The 18,717-nt window shown below is 50.3% G+C and overlaps 1 protein-coding gene across 4 annotated transcripts in view; it reads left to right on the top strand.

Moving 5' to 3' along the window:
• The window catches only part of LOC127686137 (ubiquinol-cytochrome-c reductase complex assembly factor 1), an 84,555-nt gene extending 68,025 nt beyond the window's left edge, over window positions 1–16,530 (top strand). For all 4 annotated transcript variants that reach the window (XM_052184055.1, XM_052184056.1, XM_052184057.1 and 1 more), the window contains 3 exons: window positions 5,087–5,164; window positions 13,058–13,171; window positions 15,954–16,530. In XM_052184055.1, coding sequence (XP_052040015.1) covers window positions 5,087–5,164; window positions 13,058–13,171; window positions 15,954–16,088 — 327 coding nt within the window. In that variant the 3' untranslated portion in view covers window positions 16,089–16,530. The remainder of the gene's footprint in view (window positions 1–5,086; window positions 5,165–13,057; window positions 13,172–15,953) is intronic.
• Window positions 16,531–18,717: the final 2,187 nt, after the last annotated feature.

Genomic DNA, 18,717 nt, shown 5'->3' with positions numbered 1-18,717 from the left:
TAAAAAGTGCATGGCAAATATATTATAACTCATGGACTTTGTTTAAAAATGAACGGATAATTTATTGAGTGTGTTACATGAGCCTTGCTCCCTCCCCCATCTCTGCAGAGACCTGCTGCTCATTTAGCCTAGACTCCTATTGAGCGCTCCCGCCCTGTGACATGCTGCGAAAGTCGAGCCTTGGTTGGCCAGAAGTGACATCATAGTTTATGTACTCAATAAAAATTTAATTAAGTCATTACAGGAATTGCAGTCATCATTTAACCCTCTGATTTCTTCTGTTTAGTTTATTATTAAACATTCAGTAATAGCAGTCATCGAATCCTGATGGCTTATAAAATATCTGCATGAATTTTAATAGCTTAAATAAATGGGAAAATATGAGTAACATATAAAGGTCTCCCTTCCCATGTGGTGGCTCAGTATGTATGGGTTTTTATAAAAAGCAAAGCATTATGGACAGGATAAGATTTTAATAAGCAAACACAGCCCCGTACCATCTTCTGCTGGGGAGCTGTGTGTTCACAGGCAGCATGCTCCATATAGGACAACCTGGCACTGGGGAGACGGGACCCTGCACAAAGCAGGGAGTGGAATCAGGTAGGACTTCAGCAGAGGGAGGCTCCGGCCCCAGCCGGGTGAGTCCGGTAGCCCCGTGCTGCCTGAGGTCATCACGCAGTGACGGAGCTTGCGCTGTTCTCCAGAAACAGGCATTTTCATGTCTAATCCAGCCTCAGTGATGGTACCTGAAAGCCGCTCTTAGTTGTGGCCGCCGGCCTTCTCTCGGGAGAGGTGAGGGGGGAGCGCACAGGAAAAACGCGAACCAAGATGTCCAGACTCTTTGGGGGCCCTTTGGGAATACCCTCAGGTGGCGGAATGGCATCATTGGCTCGGCTCAGATCCTGTCCTGGTGGTAACCGGATGTAGTCTGCCTCTTTCCATCTTTGAGCTTCCCTTCTTTCCTCCCTCGGAGTCACTAGGCCAGGCTATCCCAGAAGGCCCTTCAGTATCGACACTAGTTGGCATGATGCGGTCTGCACGCTAACTGCCGACTGAGCAGGTTCAGTCAATATGTTCCTAGAAATGGCTCCTTGCCTTAACACTGGACACTCCCGACGTGCTTCCCTGGCTCTGGTCATCTTCCATACTTAGGAGAACCACCAGCACTTAATAAGAAGAAAACAAGTGGGTATTCAGAGGGCTGTCGACATCACGTCCTCGAATCATAAAGCCGTGAGCTCCAACTCTGGCCTGTTCTGATCCTTTCACCAAAGCACATTAGATGAAGCAGTAGAAAGAAATATAGTCATATTTATTTGTGGAATTACAGAAGCACGCAAGGTGTTCTTTCAGCATCAAAACAAAACAGAATAATTTGTGGCATAGGCTAGGACATGCTGTGAGTAACCCTTGCTTTTGTTTGTGGTGCCGAATCCAAGGCCTCATGTAGTGCAAGGCCCTGAGCTCTAGCCCAGCCCTGAGTGGCGACCTTGTAGGGCGTCATTATCAGCATGCCCGCCTGTCTTAGCCCCTGTCCTGGGCGGGCCAGGTGGCCGGGTGCCAGAATGATTCAGTCCTGCTTCCTGTGACCCAAGCTTGAGTAGCTCACAGTCTGGTGGGAGAGACGGATATATAAGCAGCTCCAGCCATACTGTGTACCTAGGGGGAGAGACACACACAGAACTCTGAGAGCACAAAGCAGCAGTGGTTCGTGTGGCCTGGCTTGCAGGCAGGTGGGAAAGGTCATGGCTTACACGCCCAGCTCCCACCAATCTCATATTTTCCAGCCACGAACTCCACAATTCTCTCTTCACTTTTGAAAATTGTCCATGACTGTAAAGCACTCGAACTGACTTTAGCTTTAGTTTTGTATAAACAAGCCAGGTCTTACTCAGAGCTCCGAGTGCTCCCAGAGTTCGATGCTGTTCCCCAAGACTTCCAGGGTATGTTGTTAACATTTGAACGTAAACAAGCTCACAGGCTCTTGAGAACAGTTCTTATGTGCAGGGCATTTGAAAGACAAAACGGCCTCAGAGAGGTCGACCTGCCCAAGACCACATCCAAAAGATTTATGAGGCCGGGGCGGTAATGTCGCACGCCTTTAATCCCAGCACTTGGGAGGCAGAGGCAGGCGGATTTCTGAGTTGGAGGCCAGCCTGGTCTACAGAGTGAGTTCCAGGATATCCAAGGCTATATAGAGAAACCCTATCTTGAAAAAAACAAAAACAAAAGATTTATCAGGACTATGACTTGAATCTGGGTTTTCTGAGTCTAAACCCAAATCCTTTGGCCTCTTCTGACCTCTAGAGACCAGTTTATGAACCCCAGGATAAAATCACTTGTCCTTCTATGTTATGGTTTGAATGTAAAGTGACCTCTGTAGGCTCATGTGTTTGCACACTTGGTGTCTAGGTGATGAATGTTAGGAAGGTTGTGGGACCTTTAGGAGTGGGGCTACCTGGAGAAAGTGCATTGCAGGGGGCTGGCTTTGAAGACTATGGTGGGTCCTCATCTCTGGTCCAAGCTCTCTGCTCACCTCTCTGCACACCTTGTTTCCTCTCTTGCAAGTGCCTCCTCTCTTCAGTCTCTCCTTTCTCCTTCCTCCTGTCCACCGAGATGTGACAAGCAACTATATCATGATTCACAGTAAATTATCCTGGAAGTGCAGGGGCCTGCGGAATACAGGGAGCGCTGACTTTGAACGGATGCTGAGCTCAGAGTTATCAGTCTCTCAGGCAGTCAGCCACTGTGACTGTAGCACACTGACATCTGAGTTCTGGTGGAGAGTAGAGGTGACGGTGGCCATAACGCCTCCATCCTGTGTGGGTGTGGGAAGGATTGCTAAGCAGGACGAGCCACACGAGGTTCTAAAGGATGTTTGGCAGTTTCCTGAACCTGTCAGGCTTAGTGACACTCTGCAGCCCATCTTGTATCGCGATGGGCTTTCTCCTGTATCCCAGAGAAGAACAGCACATGGCCCCTGCCCCCAGCGGACCACCATGTGGTGTCCAAGTTTTAATCCTTCACATTTGGTGAGGTGCCACAGACGGCAGGTGTCTGGTGAGTTGAATAGCATCTCATGAGTCTCACAGGAATTCTATTTCTACACCAATCCCTTTGGGAAACAACAGCTCTCAGGGCCCCCTCCCTGCAGCCTCCAAGGCTCCCTGTTCCTCAGCACCTCACAGATGTCCCCTTGTCTGGTCTCTCACCCTAAGCTCTTCTGAGCAGCCATTGAGACATTCCCTACATCAAGGGGGCAGTGTTCCTGCCTGTTCACCTGCCTGGTGGCCCCCAAATATTCCATCCCTCACCTCTCTCTCTCCGCACACCTTGTTTCCTCTCTTCAGTCGCTCCTTTCTCCAAGTCCACTTAAGGATTTTTTAAACACTCTCTCTGTCTCTGTCTCTGTCTGTCTGTCTGTCTGTCTGTCTCTCTCTCTCTGTCTGTGTGTGTGTGTGTGTGTGTGTGTGTGTGTGTGTGTCTGTGTGTCTGTGTGTGTACATGAAGGCCAGTGTCTGCAGAGGTCAGACACTGTTCATATCCTTAGAACAGGAGTTAGAGGCAGTTGTAAGCCGGAGCTGGGATCTGAACCTGGGTCTAACATGCTCACTCCTGCCTGCAGGGCCCTCCTCTCAGAGCCACTTAAATGCCTCCTCCTAATGCAGATTTTCTCAGATCTCCAACACGAGGCCACTTGAACTGAAATTCATTTGTCCTTGCATATTTGTAATTTGGATAGTGATAGTTTCGTTTCATTAAAACCTTTCCAGCCTGGTGTGGTGGTGGTGGTGTGCATGCTCGGTCCCAGCACCTAGGCAGAGGCAGGCAGATCTCTGAGTTCAGGCCAGCCTTATCTACAAAGTAAGTTCTGGGCGAGCCAGTGTTACATGAGAGACCTGGTCTAAAAATAATGTAAAATAAAATTTTAATTACTGGAGCTGGAGAGGTGACTCAGTGATTAAGACCCAAATGGTGGCTCACAGCTGCTTGTGACACTAGTTCCAGGGGATCTGATGCTCTGTTCTGCCCTCCATGGGCACTGAAAACAAATGGTGCACAGGCATACCTACACACATGCATTCCTACACACATGCATTCCTACACACATGCATTCCTACACACATGCATACCTACACACATGCATACCTACACACATGCATTCCTACACACATGCATACCTACACACATGCATACCTACACACATGCATTCCTACACACATGCATACCTACACACATGCATTCCTACACACATGCATTCCTACACACATGCATACCTACACACATGCATTCCTACACACATGCATACCTACACACATGCATTCCTGCACACATGCATTCCTACACACATGCATTCCTACACACATGCATACCTACACACATGCATTCCTACACACATGCATACCTACACACATGCATTCCTACACACATGCATACCTACACACATGCATTCCTACACACATGCATACCTACACACATGCATAGTAAGATAATAGTAATTAAGATTACACTTATTTGTTCATGTGTGTGTGCATGTGGAGGTCAGAAAACAACTTACAGGTGTCCCCTCTCTCCTTCCGTCGTGTGGGTCCTGGGGAGCAAACTCTAGTTGTCAGATTGGGCAGCAGGGGCCTTTGCCTGCCAAGCCATCCAGACGGCCCTTTTGTTTTTGACACATGGGCTTAGGTAGCCCAGGCTGGTCTCAAACTCATTATGACCTTGAACTTCTGCTCCTCTGAGCCCTGGGCCCTAGGGACTCCAGTGGACTGCCGCCCTAGAAAGTAGTTCCTAATGCCGGCTTTCCTGGCCCAGCCGTATGCTCTTGTGATCAGACAGGGTGCCTGGTGCTTCGTGTTCACCAGCACTAACTCACAACCAGATGTGCAGCCTGAGGGTCCATTCATTAAAATCAATGCAGTTTTGGACCAAAATCTAAAAGAAGCAGCAGTTTCATTGCAGAGAATCCCAACAGCCAGGAGCGTTGGAAATGGACCGGCAGCTTAGCCTGAGTCCCCTTCTGTGTGACAGCTTATGACAGCTAAGTGACGCTGTGCTTTTCCTTACTGTCATATTTTTGTTTTTGTAGGTTAATTCCTATATCCTAAAGAAGAACATGGCGCTCATGACAAACAACTTCTATGCAGCAATCTTGGGATACGATGAGGTAAGAGCATTGACCAAGCCGTAGGCTGCGTGGCCTCCCCGGCAGAGGCCTGCCAGCCTCCCTCCCTCCCACTCCTCTTCCTTCCTTTATAAAGAATTTTTTTTAACTTATGTGTATGTGTGTGAGTGTCGGCCACATGTGTGAGGCAACATGTCAGTGCCTATGGAGGCCGGGCCGGGCCGGGATCCCCTGGAGCTGCAGTTGGGAGCCACACAGCATGGGTACTAGGAACCAAAGAGGCACACAACCATACTCAGCCCCAGCAAAGGCCGTGTGTGTGTGTGTGTGTGTGTGTGTGTGTGTGTGTGTGTGTGTGTGTCTGTGTGTCTGTGTGTGTCTGTCTGTGTGTGTCTGTGTGTGTGTCTGTGTGTCTGTGTGTGTGTGTGTATCTGTGTGTGTGTGTGTGTGTATCTGTGTGTGTGTGTGTGTGTGTCTGTGTGTGTGTCTGTGTGTGTGTGTCTGTGTGTGTGTGTGTGTGTGTCTGTGTGTGTGTGTCTGTGTGTGTGTGTCTCTGTGTGTGTGTCTGTGTGTGTCTGTGTGTGTGTCTGTGTCTGTGTGTGTCTGTGTGTGTGTGTGTGTGTGTGTGTCTGTGTGTGTGTGTGTCTGTGTGTGTGTGTGTGTGTCTGTGTGTGTGTGTGTGTGTGTGTGTGTGTGTGTCTGTGTCTGTGTGTGTCTGTGTGTGTGTGTCTGTGTGTGTCTGTGTGTGTGTGTCTGTGTGTGTGTCTGTGTCTGTGTGTGTCTGTGTGTGTGTGTGTCTGTGTGTGTCTGTGTGTGTGTCTGTGTATCTGTGTGTGTGTGTATCTGTGTGTGTCTGTGTGTGTACATTCAGAGGCCAGAAGAGGCTCCTGGCTACTGGATCCCCTGGAGCTGAAGTTTGCAGGCAGTTGTGAGTCACCAAGTGGCTCTCTCTAAGAGCAGGGAGTGCTTGTCGCCCCTGGGCCTTCTCTCCAGCCTTCCTGTTGAGCCTTTGAGAGCAAGTGAAGGAAGCTTTGAGGATCAGAGTCTCTACTTGCTGTGACTGCTTAGTGCTTATTTCTTTACCTTCTTTGGATGCTGGGAAAAAGAGTATTATATAAATTGGTCAATATTCAATTAGTTAGCATTGAGTGCTCTATGGGGGCTGGATGGGGGCACAGGGCGAATCAGATGCTGCCCCAGCCTCAACTCTTCCCAGAGAAAACAGGGCACTCATGTAAACAGAGTGGTCTGTAGGACGAAAGGTGTATGATTTTAATTTTCATTTTAAAGTAGGAAGTAACTCATTTATTTGTATGAACGTTTTGTTATGTGTATGTATGAGGGCCGGTGCCTGTGGAGGTCAGAAGGAGCACTAGCTCCCCTGTGACTGGAGCTGTGCTGGCTGTGAGCCATCATGTGGAGGCTGGGGATTGACCCCAGTCCCTCTGCAAGAGCCACAAACGCTCTGAACCTCCGAGCATCCCCTCAGCCCCCAGATGCTTACCTCACTTATTTTTTTCCAGACAGGGTTTCTCTGTGTAGCCTTGGCTGTCCTGGAATTTGCTCTGTAGACCAGGCTGGCCTTGAACTCAGAGATCTGCCTTCCTTTGCTCCTGCCTCCCGAGTGCTGAGATTACTGGCAGTGGCATGCACCACCACACTTAGCTCCATTACACTCATTTTCTAAAGTTCACAAAACTGTGCATGTTCCTGATTGAAGCACCAAGACCCATTCTCTCTCCAGCCTCAAGGGGAAGTCATCTTCGTTGTGAGTTGATCCCCTTCCGGGTGTTATCTGTGCATACACTGCAGTTCCCCACCTTAATGCAGATGAGTTACACCTACATACTTTTCATACTTTATGCACCCTGCTGTGTTTGTTGGCATTCACAATCTCAAACTCTATCCCCTTAAATGCCCGTTCCCTACTTCCTCCTCCTCTTTCTCTTCCTCTTCCTCCTCCTCCTCTCAGTCTCTGGAAACCAGTTTTATTTTACTTTGTGAATTTGACTAGGGCGTGTTTGCTCTTCCAGCACTGGCTTATTTCACCGAGCAGGATGTCTCAGGTTCATCCATGCTGTATCTGTGTCACTTCCCAGCCCTTTGACTTTATAATGGAAACTTCAAGCATGTAGAAAAGTTCCAACGGTGGGTGTAATGAGCCCCAGTGTGTGTCCCTTACCCTCCCCAGGCTCAGCGCCTGGGTCACCTGCTCTGGATGCTTACAGCGTACTCTAGCACTAACAGTCTGTCACCTGGTTTGGTGTGGGTGTTCTCTGGGAGGTGACAGTGCCCAGTGTGTCTCTGGTGTCTGACCCAGTGCTTGGCGTGTGGTAAGGAGGGAAGGAGCGTTCAGGGCAAGGCCCGGTGGGACTCAGTTGGTCCGTTCATGTCCAGAATTCTCAAAGCCCCAGGTTTGACTCCCTGAACCATGGCAGCCCATGCCTGTAATCTCAGATGGAATGTTCTGTCATTGGTTTATTCCAGTTGTTAGGGACTGAACCCAGGGCTTTATGCATGCTGGGGAAGTGCCCCGCCAAATTAGCAGTGTCTCTAGTCCAATGGCAGGAAAAAAAATTTCCTTCTCCTTTTTCATTATTTGAGAATTTTGTGCATGTATATAATATATTTTGATTAAAATCCATCTCCCATTCCCTCTCCTACAATTTCCTCTTGCTCCCATTACCATATCATATGGCCCCTCCCCCACCCCCACCCCACTTTTCCCTCCCAGCTTTATCAGCTCTGTCTCTTTGTTTTGTTTTCCCACTGAGTTTACTTGTTGCTGTCCGTGTGTGCATGGAGAGCCTCCTGTTATGCACCAGCGATGCTTTAAGTCTAACCCCTAAGTTCCCAGTGAAGGCTTTGAGCCAGCAGGAGCCGGCTGGTGCTTCAGCAAGCACCCAGGTGACAAGAGCAGGAAGAGCAGTGCCCATCAGGTCCCGACTTAACCGTGCAGGCAGACAGCCATGCGGGGGCAGCAGTCTTTCAGGACTCTATAATCACAAGCTTCTAGACCTGCTCAAGGCTAGCTACACACCACTACTTTGATTTCATTAAATAAAGGAAATTCCACATCCTCACCTTTTTGGTCCCATTGATTGTATAGCCAGGTGCCAGAGGCCCTGTGGTGAGCAGACTGTCTGCAGCGAGCCCTTCCACATGGTTCAGGCTTCCCTCCTGTCGTCGCAAGCCTTCTGTGACCTCCTGTGTTGTCTCTCAGTGCCTGTCCTCCATGGGAAGCCTTTGGCCTCGCTGCCCTGCAGTTAATGTTGAGCCTGACTAACGCTCTCCTGGACACGAGGGTCAGCTTGTTACCTTGAAAGACACTGTATATAGTATGCACTGTCCTCTCTTGATTAGAGTGTCCTGAAGCTCTCTACACACTCCCACTTCTTTAATGATTGATTGATTGATTGATTGATGGATGGATGGATGGTATATCTGCCTGCATATATGTTGTGCACCATGTGCTTGCCTGGTGACGGAGGGCCGGGAGAGCACAGCAGACCCCTGGATCTAGAGTTGCAGATGACTTTGAGGCACCATGTGGATGCTGGGAACCAAACCCGCGTTGGCACGTGCTCCTAACCACGGAGTCATCTCTGCAGCCTCATTTATTTAGTGTTTTGTGACATGCTGTGTATCCTAGAGCTTGCTGTGTAGACCAGGCGGGCTTCAAACTCACAGAGATCCTCCTGTCTCTACCTCCCGCACTCTTGGGAATCACCATGCCCAGCTAATCCTCCCTAATTTTTTTTTTTGTCCTGTTTTTTTGAGACAGGGTTTCCCTGTATATCCCAGACTGTACTAGAACTCACTCTGTAGACCAGGCTGGTCTCGAACTCAGAGACCCAGCTGGCTCTGCCTCCTGAGCACTGGGATTAAGAAAAGGCATGCACACTACACCCGGCTAAAATATTTAAAAATCTTTTTGTTTTGTTTTGTTTTTTAAAACAGGATTTCTCTGTGTTAGCCTTGTTTGTCCTAGAACTCACTTTGTAAACCAGGTTGGCCTTGAACTCACAGAGACCTGCCTGCCTCTACCTTCCAAGTGCTGGGATTTTAGGTGTGAGTCAGCACCCGCCAGTCATCCTCCCTATTCTTTTTTAGGTTTTTTTGTTTGTTTGTTTTTGTTTTATTTTTTTTAGGACACGGTTTCTCTGCGTAGCCCTGGCTGTCCTGGAACTCACTCTGAGTACCATGCTGGCCTCGAACTCAAACATTCGCCTGCCTTTGCCTCTCAAGTGCTGGGATCAAAGGCGTGCGTGCACCACCACTGCCCGCCTCATCCTCCCTATCCTTAAAGGCCCTTTCTTTGCACACTTTCCTAAGCTCTCTGGATCTCTTGTGGAGTATTCTGCATTTCAACACCCATCCATTCAGCAGTGGGTTTGGCATGTCTATCATGTGGAATAGATGCGGAATATGTTGGTGAATCAAACAAACGTGGCTTGATCTCTTTCCCACCGAAGTTACTGAGACAGGTGGCACACAAGTAACTACTAAGCGAGCAGATAAATACCCAGTTACTAATAGATAATAACAGTGTAAGATACAGTGTGGCCGGGAGGTGGGGAGGTTCCCCAAGGACTCATTCTCAAATACAGGCTGAGGATGAGGGGCAAATGAGCAGAGGATCATGGTCACACCAAGTGACTTCGCATCTGTGCACTGCCAGAGGCTTCGCTCAGTGCTGTATTGTCTGTCCTGGACTGCAAGCCCCCTGAGAACCGAGTGCAGCCGCTGTAGTGCTGTGCTCTTAGCTATGCTAAGCAGGTAGTGAGAGTTGCCAGGACGGTGCCGTGGCTTCCTCTCTTCCTCTAGATCTAGACACCTTAATTTCCTAAAGAATGCCTTCTGTGCCATGAGGTAAACAGAGAGCATCCTGTTAAATTGTGGGAAACTGGCAGGCACCTTAGTACTTTGCCTCTGCACCTCTCGCACCTCGTCTGCTGCCTCACATTCAGATCTGCACACCTGACGAGTCTCCCTCCCGCCTGTTCTCACAGAGTTGCTACCAGTGTGATACTGGAAAGAAGGCTGCAGCTGGCTTTGGTGCTATAGCTGCCATGGCCAGCACAGTGGTCCTGGTTGCCAGCCCAGTGGGATGGCTGGGCGGGTACCATTCCTGACCTCAGCAGTGCAGGGACGGTCCCTTCCCATCACCAGTCACCTTGCTAACCTCCGGGCCTCAGTGCTTATCTGTCAAGTGGGGGTGATCATACCCGTGCTGTGTGGTGCGGGTGGTCATTAGACACTCGCTGGCAAAGAAACCTGGTGCTTTGGAACAGGTTGTTAGCAGGGCTAACACCTCCTGGGTGTCCCCTTCCTTCTGACTGCTCAGGACCCCTGTTTGTGGATTTGCTGTCCCAGCCATCCCCCTGCTCCGGGGATCCCTGACTGCAGCGAGCCTTGGCTCCCCTGCTCCTCCTTTTCTGGGCTCTGCTCCTTCTCCCAGCCCCTGTGACACGCACCCACTCCTTCCAATATCACGGAAGTGGGTCTTGGCTAACGGCATCCTGCCTGTGCCCAGGGCACTTCACACCCAGGCGGACTGTTGTGTTCGCAGATAGCTTGCAGGAAGGTGATGCGCTTGAGCTTGTCCTTGGCCATGTGGCCATCTGCTAGAAGTGGCTTTCCCTAGCTCAGACATCACACCAGGACGGTCTGCAGCCGTGCAGCTGTGCAGCTGTCGGGGTTAGTTAACAGAAGGCATCTTGAGCAGGTGAAATGTCTTCCCCCTATCTGATAAACTCCCCATGCTGCAAATTGAACCTTTTTGATAGCTGACCTGGAATAAGCTTCATGCACCTCAAGGCCCGAGGCTGGACCACCGTATAACCTGGACTACATGCCCCTGCATCCTTGTAGTCTTTATTACATAGAGACCTTTTGTGGACATTGTCTCTTAATGCTCATAACTCTGTGGGGGTAGGAATGATCAGGCTTGGCTAACTCGGGAGAGAGTGAGGCTCCATTGGGGTCAGGGCTTTTCAGAGGCCACCCTACCATCAAGTGACTGAGCTGGCATTAAACTTAGGAAGTCTGGCTCCCAGAATCTCCTGCTGTCTCGACTGCTAACTGCAGAGCACTCTTATGAATTGTGCCCAACATATTTCACTTTTTTTTAATTTTAATTTTTATTTTTATTTATTTATTTATTTTTGTTTCTTTGAGACAGGGTTTCTCTGTGTAGCCCTGGCTGTCCTGGAACTCACTCTGTAGACCAGGCTGGCCTTGAACTCAGAAATCGGCCTGCCTCTGCCTCCCGAGTGCTGGGATTATACCACTGTCTGGCTCATATTTCACTTTTTAAAATGGCGACCCTGTTGCAAAAATCAAAAAGCTGTGCTAAAGAGCACTCACTTGGTTAAGAAAGTTACCATCGAGCCTGTGGGCCAAGTTGGATCCCAGGGACCCGCGTGGTGAAAGGAGAGAACCAAACTTTGTCCTCTGACCGACTCGTGCACCCTGTGGTGTGTATGCACACCCAAACCCACATGCGTGCAAAATCAGTAAGTGGAATTATTTTTAAAACCCATAACTTTTTTTGTGTGGTGGAACTAGGAATTGAATCCAGGGCTTTGAAGATCCTAGGCAAGGGCCCCGACTGAGCCACACCCCCAGGGCACATTACCTCATCCTTGTAATCCAAGGACTGTGTAGGTAGAGCAAGTGTTTTCTTTCACCTCCTGCTCCAGTTCTGGAGTTAGAGGTCTGCACCACCACACCCACTCTAGAGCAAATGTTTTCATGGCGTTGAGTACCCAAGAAGTCTGAGTCTGGGGTTTAGCTGTTACCATCAAAGCTAATCATGGTAGAACTCAGAATCAGCTCAGTACTCTTCGTCCAAGGCAGCCCTTCAGGTCCACGGCCTTCCTACCTTGCACCACAGCAGAAAGCACTTCTGGGCTTCTCTCTTCAATTGCTTCCATCCTCCTGCACTAGAGGTCTGACGAGGGAATGTCTATAATTGGCCTCTATAATATTAGGGCTTCTGAACAGATTCCCCAGAGCCAGGAGAGGCAATCTCTATCGGGCACACAGACAGGCTCTGAGCACGGCTCTGCGCAGCCCCCGGAGCCCGTGGCAATCCTACTAAACAGCCTCTTCCTCTCCCCTGGGAGAGTCTGGGCCAACCATGGCCACATGGGTGACAGTCAAGGCAAGGTCTACCTTGCAGATGTGTGACTAGCAGGTGTGAGCAGCCACACCCAGCCCCATGCCCGGCCAAACACCGGGTTGCAGTGTTGCCAGCCCGCTCTTTGTTAACAGCGACAGAAGCATGGCTGCTATGCTGTGCTTACTGGGCCTTGCAGACATTCATTGTCTAGGCCAGACACAGTATGTAACGGTGGACAGACCATACCTGGGTCTGCCAAACACAAGTGCCAGTCTGGATTGCCTTAGCCAGTGTGGTGACCCTCAGAATCCCATATTCTTCTGTACGGAAAGAAGGGTTGAAGAGCTGGAGAGACACTCAGTGGTTAAGAGCACTGGCTGCTCTTCCAGAGGACCTGGGTTCAATTCCTAGCACCCACATGCTGTTTCACAACTACCTGTAACTAGTTCCAGGAATCTGACACGCTCTTCTGGTCTCTGCATACACCAGGCTCACATGTGGTGCACATGCAGGCCAAACTCTCAGACACATAAACTAAAAATAAAATGTACTTTGAAACAAAGAAGAAGCACTCAGGAAGCAGAGGCAGTTTTGTAGGTTCTAGCCTGGTCTACATAGTGCGTTCCAGGCCAGCCAGAGCTACACAGAGAAATCCTGTCTCAACACCACCCCCAACCCGACCCCGACCCACACACACACCCCAGTGCCAATGCCCTCTTGCTCCTTCTGAATCTATTCTTTGGTCTTCTGTTGAAATATTCCAAGGTTTGTACCATGGCTCTGTAAGACACTCCCGTCCTGTGTTTCAGGGGATCCTTTCGGACGATCATGGCCTGGCTGCTGCGCTCTGGAGAACCTTCTTCAACCAGAAATGTGAAGACCCTCGTCAGCTTGAATTGCTGGTGGAGTACGTGAGGAAACAGGTCAGCGCCATCTTTCTCCCTGTACAAACATGGCGGATTCGGAGTCTTCCTGGGTGTGTGCCGTTAGCACCTTGGGGGTGACAAGAGGCGGACACACTCGGAGCTGGTTTAAGGGACTCTGACCTAATCTCATGCGCAGCAAGCATTGAGGAAGACGGAGCTCCTTATTCCCTCCCTCTTTCCTCCCTGCTTCCCTCCCTTTCTTCTCTCTTTCAGACAAGGTTTCTCTCATGTAGCCCAGGCTGGCCCTGGATTCCTGATCCTGTGTCTTCACTTGTGAGCTACCAGGTTTAACTTAAGAATGAGCCTCCTCCGGCTGGGCAGTGGTGGTGCTCGCCAGGCAGAGACAGGCAGATTTCTAAGTTCGAGGCCAGCCTGATCTACATAGAAAGTCCCAGGACTCTCTTGTCTTTTCAAGACTGTTTCTGTCTTGGGGGATAAAAACAACAGCAACAAAGAATGAGTGTGTCCATGTCAAGTTGTGACAAGGCCAAGGATTCCAGGGATGGGGACCGAGAGGAAAGGAAGAAGAGCCGTGGTTATTCATTCATTCAGTGTTTCATCGTTACTGTTGCGGCTGAGTGCTGTGCCCTCAGCCCTCGGCGGTGGCATGAGGCAGGGGGACACCCGCTATGCCAGTTGTGTACTCATGTAGATGTCTGTGCTCCCGACTTATAGCAGAGCCAGGCTTCAGGCCACACCTAACAAACACATCTCTAGTTCTCCCCTCTGTCTCTCAGGCCCCCGGGTCAGGTCCTCCTGACTCCTGGCTTTTCAGTGCTCCTGCCTCTAAAGCTTCCAGGGTGCTCTGTAGGAAGGGCTGCTTGAACACAGTTAATTCTGGGAATTAACTTCTGATCTCTTGCTCCAGATCCTGCTTGGTTAGGAAACTCAGGCCTTCTGGATGAATGCATTCATTCATCCCGAAGTGGAACATGGAGGCTTTTCCGGGGTCTCCCAGTCCGCTCTCCCTGCATGACTAGCCTCAGACCCCAAGCTGGGTGAATCATTTACCACAGAGGCCACAGCTGCTGCAGACAGCTCACCAGCTCGAGCTCTTGGCGAGTCACACCTTTGCTTCATGGACTTGGCCTCTGGGGCTGAAGCCGCAACTTGCCATAGTCATTCTTGAGTTCACCTCCACGGCCTTGCCAGCCTCCAGCAACCAGGACAGGGAAGACTGGATCCCAGCTCTAGAGCGGACAGGGCTCATAGGACCAGCTAGTTGCCTGGTGAAAGGCTGACTTGCTGAAGCTGTTGATAGCCAGAGGGTAGGGAACTCCAGAAGACACTTGCCATTTGACTGCCCTTGAGATCTCCCTAAGCCGGGACGTAGGCACTGGGGCTAGAGAGCCTCACCCGCAGACTGGAGTCGAAATTGGCAAAAGTAAACACTGCTTTTTGACAGACCCACCCAATCCTCCCATCTGTCCTGGTGGGCTTGTGCCAAAGGCCATGACAAGGCACAGCTAGGACCTCTCCTGGGACCCAAAAAGAAGAGTTTGCCATAACTAGTGTCTTTGTGAATAGTTTTATTTGGAACCATTAGAAGTGGGCAGTAGTGGGACCCTAAGAAAGCAAGGAGCTTTTGATGGGGACCCAGTTCTGTTGTGCCTTGAAGACCTGCTGTGTCAGTCCTCGCCTCAAGGAGCCAGACAGGTGACAGGCGGCCTGGGAGTCCGTCAGCCTGTAGTGTGACCCAGACTCAGGGCGGGCTGGGGAAGACCAAGAAGAGGAGTGTTCTGACTGGGTGTGCCATGGCAGCCCCGGAAGCTGAGCCTTGGGCAATCTCTGGTGCTACACGCCTGCTACTATTTGATAACCAATTTATAGTTATGTGGAGGCTAACAACCCAGGAGGTGGGCGAAATGATGGCATTGGGGGTGGAAGCAGAAGAGTCAGGAGGAGGCGTGAGCTCCGGTTCAGTGGAACTGCTTCCCCACATAGCTGGGCCTCTCAGGTGAGAGGCTGGAGATAAGCCCAGGACGCATCATAAGACGCAACAGGAGCAGCAGGCACTTTGAAGAGGGGACAATCCAAGACCTAAGATGGAGCAAAGCAGCATCAGGGCCACTAAAGGGCGGCGGTGTCACAGACACGAGAAAAGCAGCTGGCCTGCTGGTGTTTTGCATACACCTTGCTGTTTCTTTCCCCAGTCCCCATGAGATCCACATTTCCAGCTGGTCTCAGTGCGCCACCAGCGGGGACGGGGCAGGAGCAGGGGTGGGGCAGGGGCAGGGGTGGTGGCGGCAGGGAGTACAACCGTGCGCTCTAACTTCTGGCCTACAAGAACTGTGTGATGAGGGTGTAGCAGTGGTCAGTGTCCCTCATCTGGCGTGGGTCGAGTGGGGATGTGTGACAACGCGAGTCACTAGGCCAGTGGTTCTCAACCTTCTTTATGCTGCGACCCTTTAATACTATAGTCCCACACGGTGTGGTGACCCCCAACCATAAAATTATTTCATTGTTTCTTCATCACTATAATTGTGTTATTGTCAAGAATCATAATGTAAATGTCTGATATGTAGGTTATCTGATATGTGACCCCCGAAAGGGTCGTCTGGCCCCTAAGGAACGTGACCCGGAGGGTGAGAATCGCTTCCCTGGGTAATTATTTCTCCAAGTCTTTTTTATGCAGTAACCGTGGATCCAGACAGTCAGATAACCACCCCCAGCACACACACACACACACCCGTCCCTCTCCTCTCTTGGGGACACTGTGTCCTTGCCTGCCCCCTCGGGTGAGCATTTACCCCCTGTTCTGTGCCCTCTCCACTTGCAGATGCAATACCTGGATTCCATGAACGGTGAGGATCTGCTGCTGACAGGGGAAGTGAGATGGCGCCCTCTGGTGGAGAAGAATCCACAAAGCATCTTGAAGCCCCACGCTCCCACCTACAATGACGAGGGTCTCTGAGAGGCGGGTCCCTCTGGACAGCTGGCTGGCTGGCTTTGAGGAAGAAGTGCCTGTTTGCCCCAGGACCCTGAAGAAGGTGGCCTGAACTGACTTTTGAACAGCACTTGTTGAATACTCAGCCCATTCGTGTTGAGTCTCTTCTTCCCGAGCCCAGGAGTCTGATCTGGTGGGGGTCTGCTGGGAGGTCCTCTTGCCCCTCTGACACATTCTCTCCCTCCAGAGAAGCCTCAAGCACATGCCCCAAGGCCCTTCAGCATCACACATGACTGAGAGCTTCTTCCGAAGGCTGAGGAAGGGATGGGTAGGATAGAAAGGGGTGCCTTCACCCAGGCCCTCTGGGCCTGGAGCAGTTGATAATGTTGCTAAGTCAAGGCAGGTAACCATATACTGTTCTCCATCTGTGAGCCACGGCGTTGAAGTAGCCATTAAAAAGAGAGACTTATTTCTGCCCTGGTTTTTCTTTATTCCAAGGTCTTTTAGAAACATAGTTAAAGCCCGGTGTAGTAGTGCATATCTTTAATCCAAGTATTTTGGAGGCAGAGGCAAGGTGACTCTGAGTTCTAGGCCAGCCTGATCTACAGAGTGAATTTCAGGGCAGCCAGAGTTACACAGAGAAACCCTGTCTTGAGAAATTAAGAGAAAAGGAAAGCAAGCGTAGGTGAGACTGTGGATTCTCCAAGCTCAGGAAATAACTCCAGCTCAGTTAGAGGCAGCAAGAGGAGGAGAGGAGGTCAGAGGCCCTGCTGCTACTCCTGACTCCAGGTCATAGAGAGGAGTCACTGTCTGGACAAGGCACAGTCTGCCAGGAGGTCTCTGAGGACCAAGGGGCTTGTCACATCCTAAGTCATTTAGAAAGAACAAAAGTCCCTTTGTCACCCACAGTGAACTGGGGAGGAACACACTCTCTTTCCTCACTTGGCCTCCCTCTACTACATGAGATTCTGTGGCATGTCCATACCATCCCAAGCCGCAGCCCAGTGTCTAACCCCTCCCCAACATCTAAAGCATGTGCTGTAGTGGGAACTCGAGGGGTCTGTTCTCTCTTCCCTGAGAGCTTGGCTCATCTCTTGGAAGGTTTTCTGAAATTGAGGGAAGGGGGTGGGGACCATCTCGCCCCTCCCTTCCCCCACCCAGCTTCCTTCATTGGACTTGCTATAAAATGAGTCATATGAAGAAACCCTATACTGTGAGGTATGCGCCACTTCTGTGAAAACATTACAAATCAAGCCGCCCTCTCAGTTTATTTAAGATGCTTTTGTTGCAAGCGGGGCTCTGGAGTGAGGCGTCCTCTGTGAGTATGAGATAATAGCACCTTGTAACTCATTACATCTGGGCACTATTTACACAAACCAGAGGCGAGCCAGGCAGGGATTTGCTGATTAATTTATTTTTAATGGACTGAAGTATGCCATGCACCAAAATAAACTTTACTGTGTGTACCTAACTGCTCCTGGAATGGATGGAAAAATTAATGGAACAGATTTTGGCTCCTAACTCTGCACATTAATTCATATATAAAAGTTATTTGAGCATTAACCCATTTGCTGCCCAGGGCAGCTCCCTAGCCACAGATCCTAGCCCGCAGCACCGACTCAGCTACTGGGCTTGCTTTCGAGTCCTGAACCTCACCTTTGCAACCTAGCAACTTTAAAGGTCATTTGCAACCATCCCAGTACCCCGTCCCACCGTTCTTAGGTTCCGTGTTCATACAAACCCTAGCTGAGTCCCACAGCAGAAAACGGGCCCTGCTTGCAGAGCTTACCCCCACAGCATTCAGGGTTAGGGTCCCCCAGCTCTGAGGAGCTGTGCTGTGATTCTCAGGCTCCTCCGCCACGGCCACCTGTTTCACTCACCACGCCAGGACCTCTCCTCTTCAGGTTAGACTCAGACATGCTCTAGGCCGTAAGCTCTTTCGTTGACCCCCACTCACCCCAGCCTGCTGTTACAGGTTTCTCATCCATTTCTTCCCCAGCACCCTGAGCCACTGGAGTCATCTGAGGGGACATCATTGTCTCCTCTACCTGGACCTCCTGGTGTTGACTCGAGAAATCACCTTCCCGAGTGTCACCCCCCTGCCCCTCTCCCACACACCTCTGCAGGCTCTCCAGGCTGTTCTGTCCTCTCTAAACTTGGCACCCCTCAAAAACACCAAGGTGATTTTTGTCACACCGTCCTTCCGTACTGCCACCAGTGCTGCCTGCAGCCACACGAGTGGCTGCCACGTTTGGAGATCACTCACCTGCACTGCTGTGCTGTGTCTGTGTGCGCCTTGGTTCACGAGTGGACAGCTGAGTCACTGTCCTCTCACTGTCGGTGCTAGCCCAACCAAAAGGACCCTGTTGAGGTAGCCTCAGCTCAACTTCTTTAGAAGTGATGTTACAATATCAAGCAGCTCCAAACCCAAAGGCCCCATGTAAACACCGTTCTAATTTTTTTTTTAAAGGAAAAGGTCAGACAAACAAGTGGAGGGGATTATTTCCTGTCCCTGGGAAGACTGCTCTCTGGGAATGATTTTTTTTAAATATTTACTTATTTATTTATTATATGTAAGTGCACTGTAGCTGTCTTCAGACACCCCAGAAGAGGGCGTCAGATCTCATTATGGATGGTTGTGAGCCACCATGTGGTT

Source organism: Apodemus sylvaticus, chromosome 5, assembly GCF_947179515.1.
Source record: "Apodemus sylvaticus chromosome 5, mApoSyl1.1, whole genome shotgun sequence".
Classification (NCBI taxonomy): domain Eukaryota; kingdom Metazoa; phylum Chordata; class Mammalia; order Rodentia; family Muridae; genus Apodemus; species Apodemus sylvaticus.
Note: the sequence above shows the minus strand (reverse complement) of the source record. Positions and strands in the feature narration are given on the sequence as shown.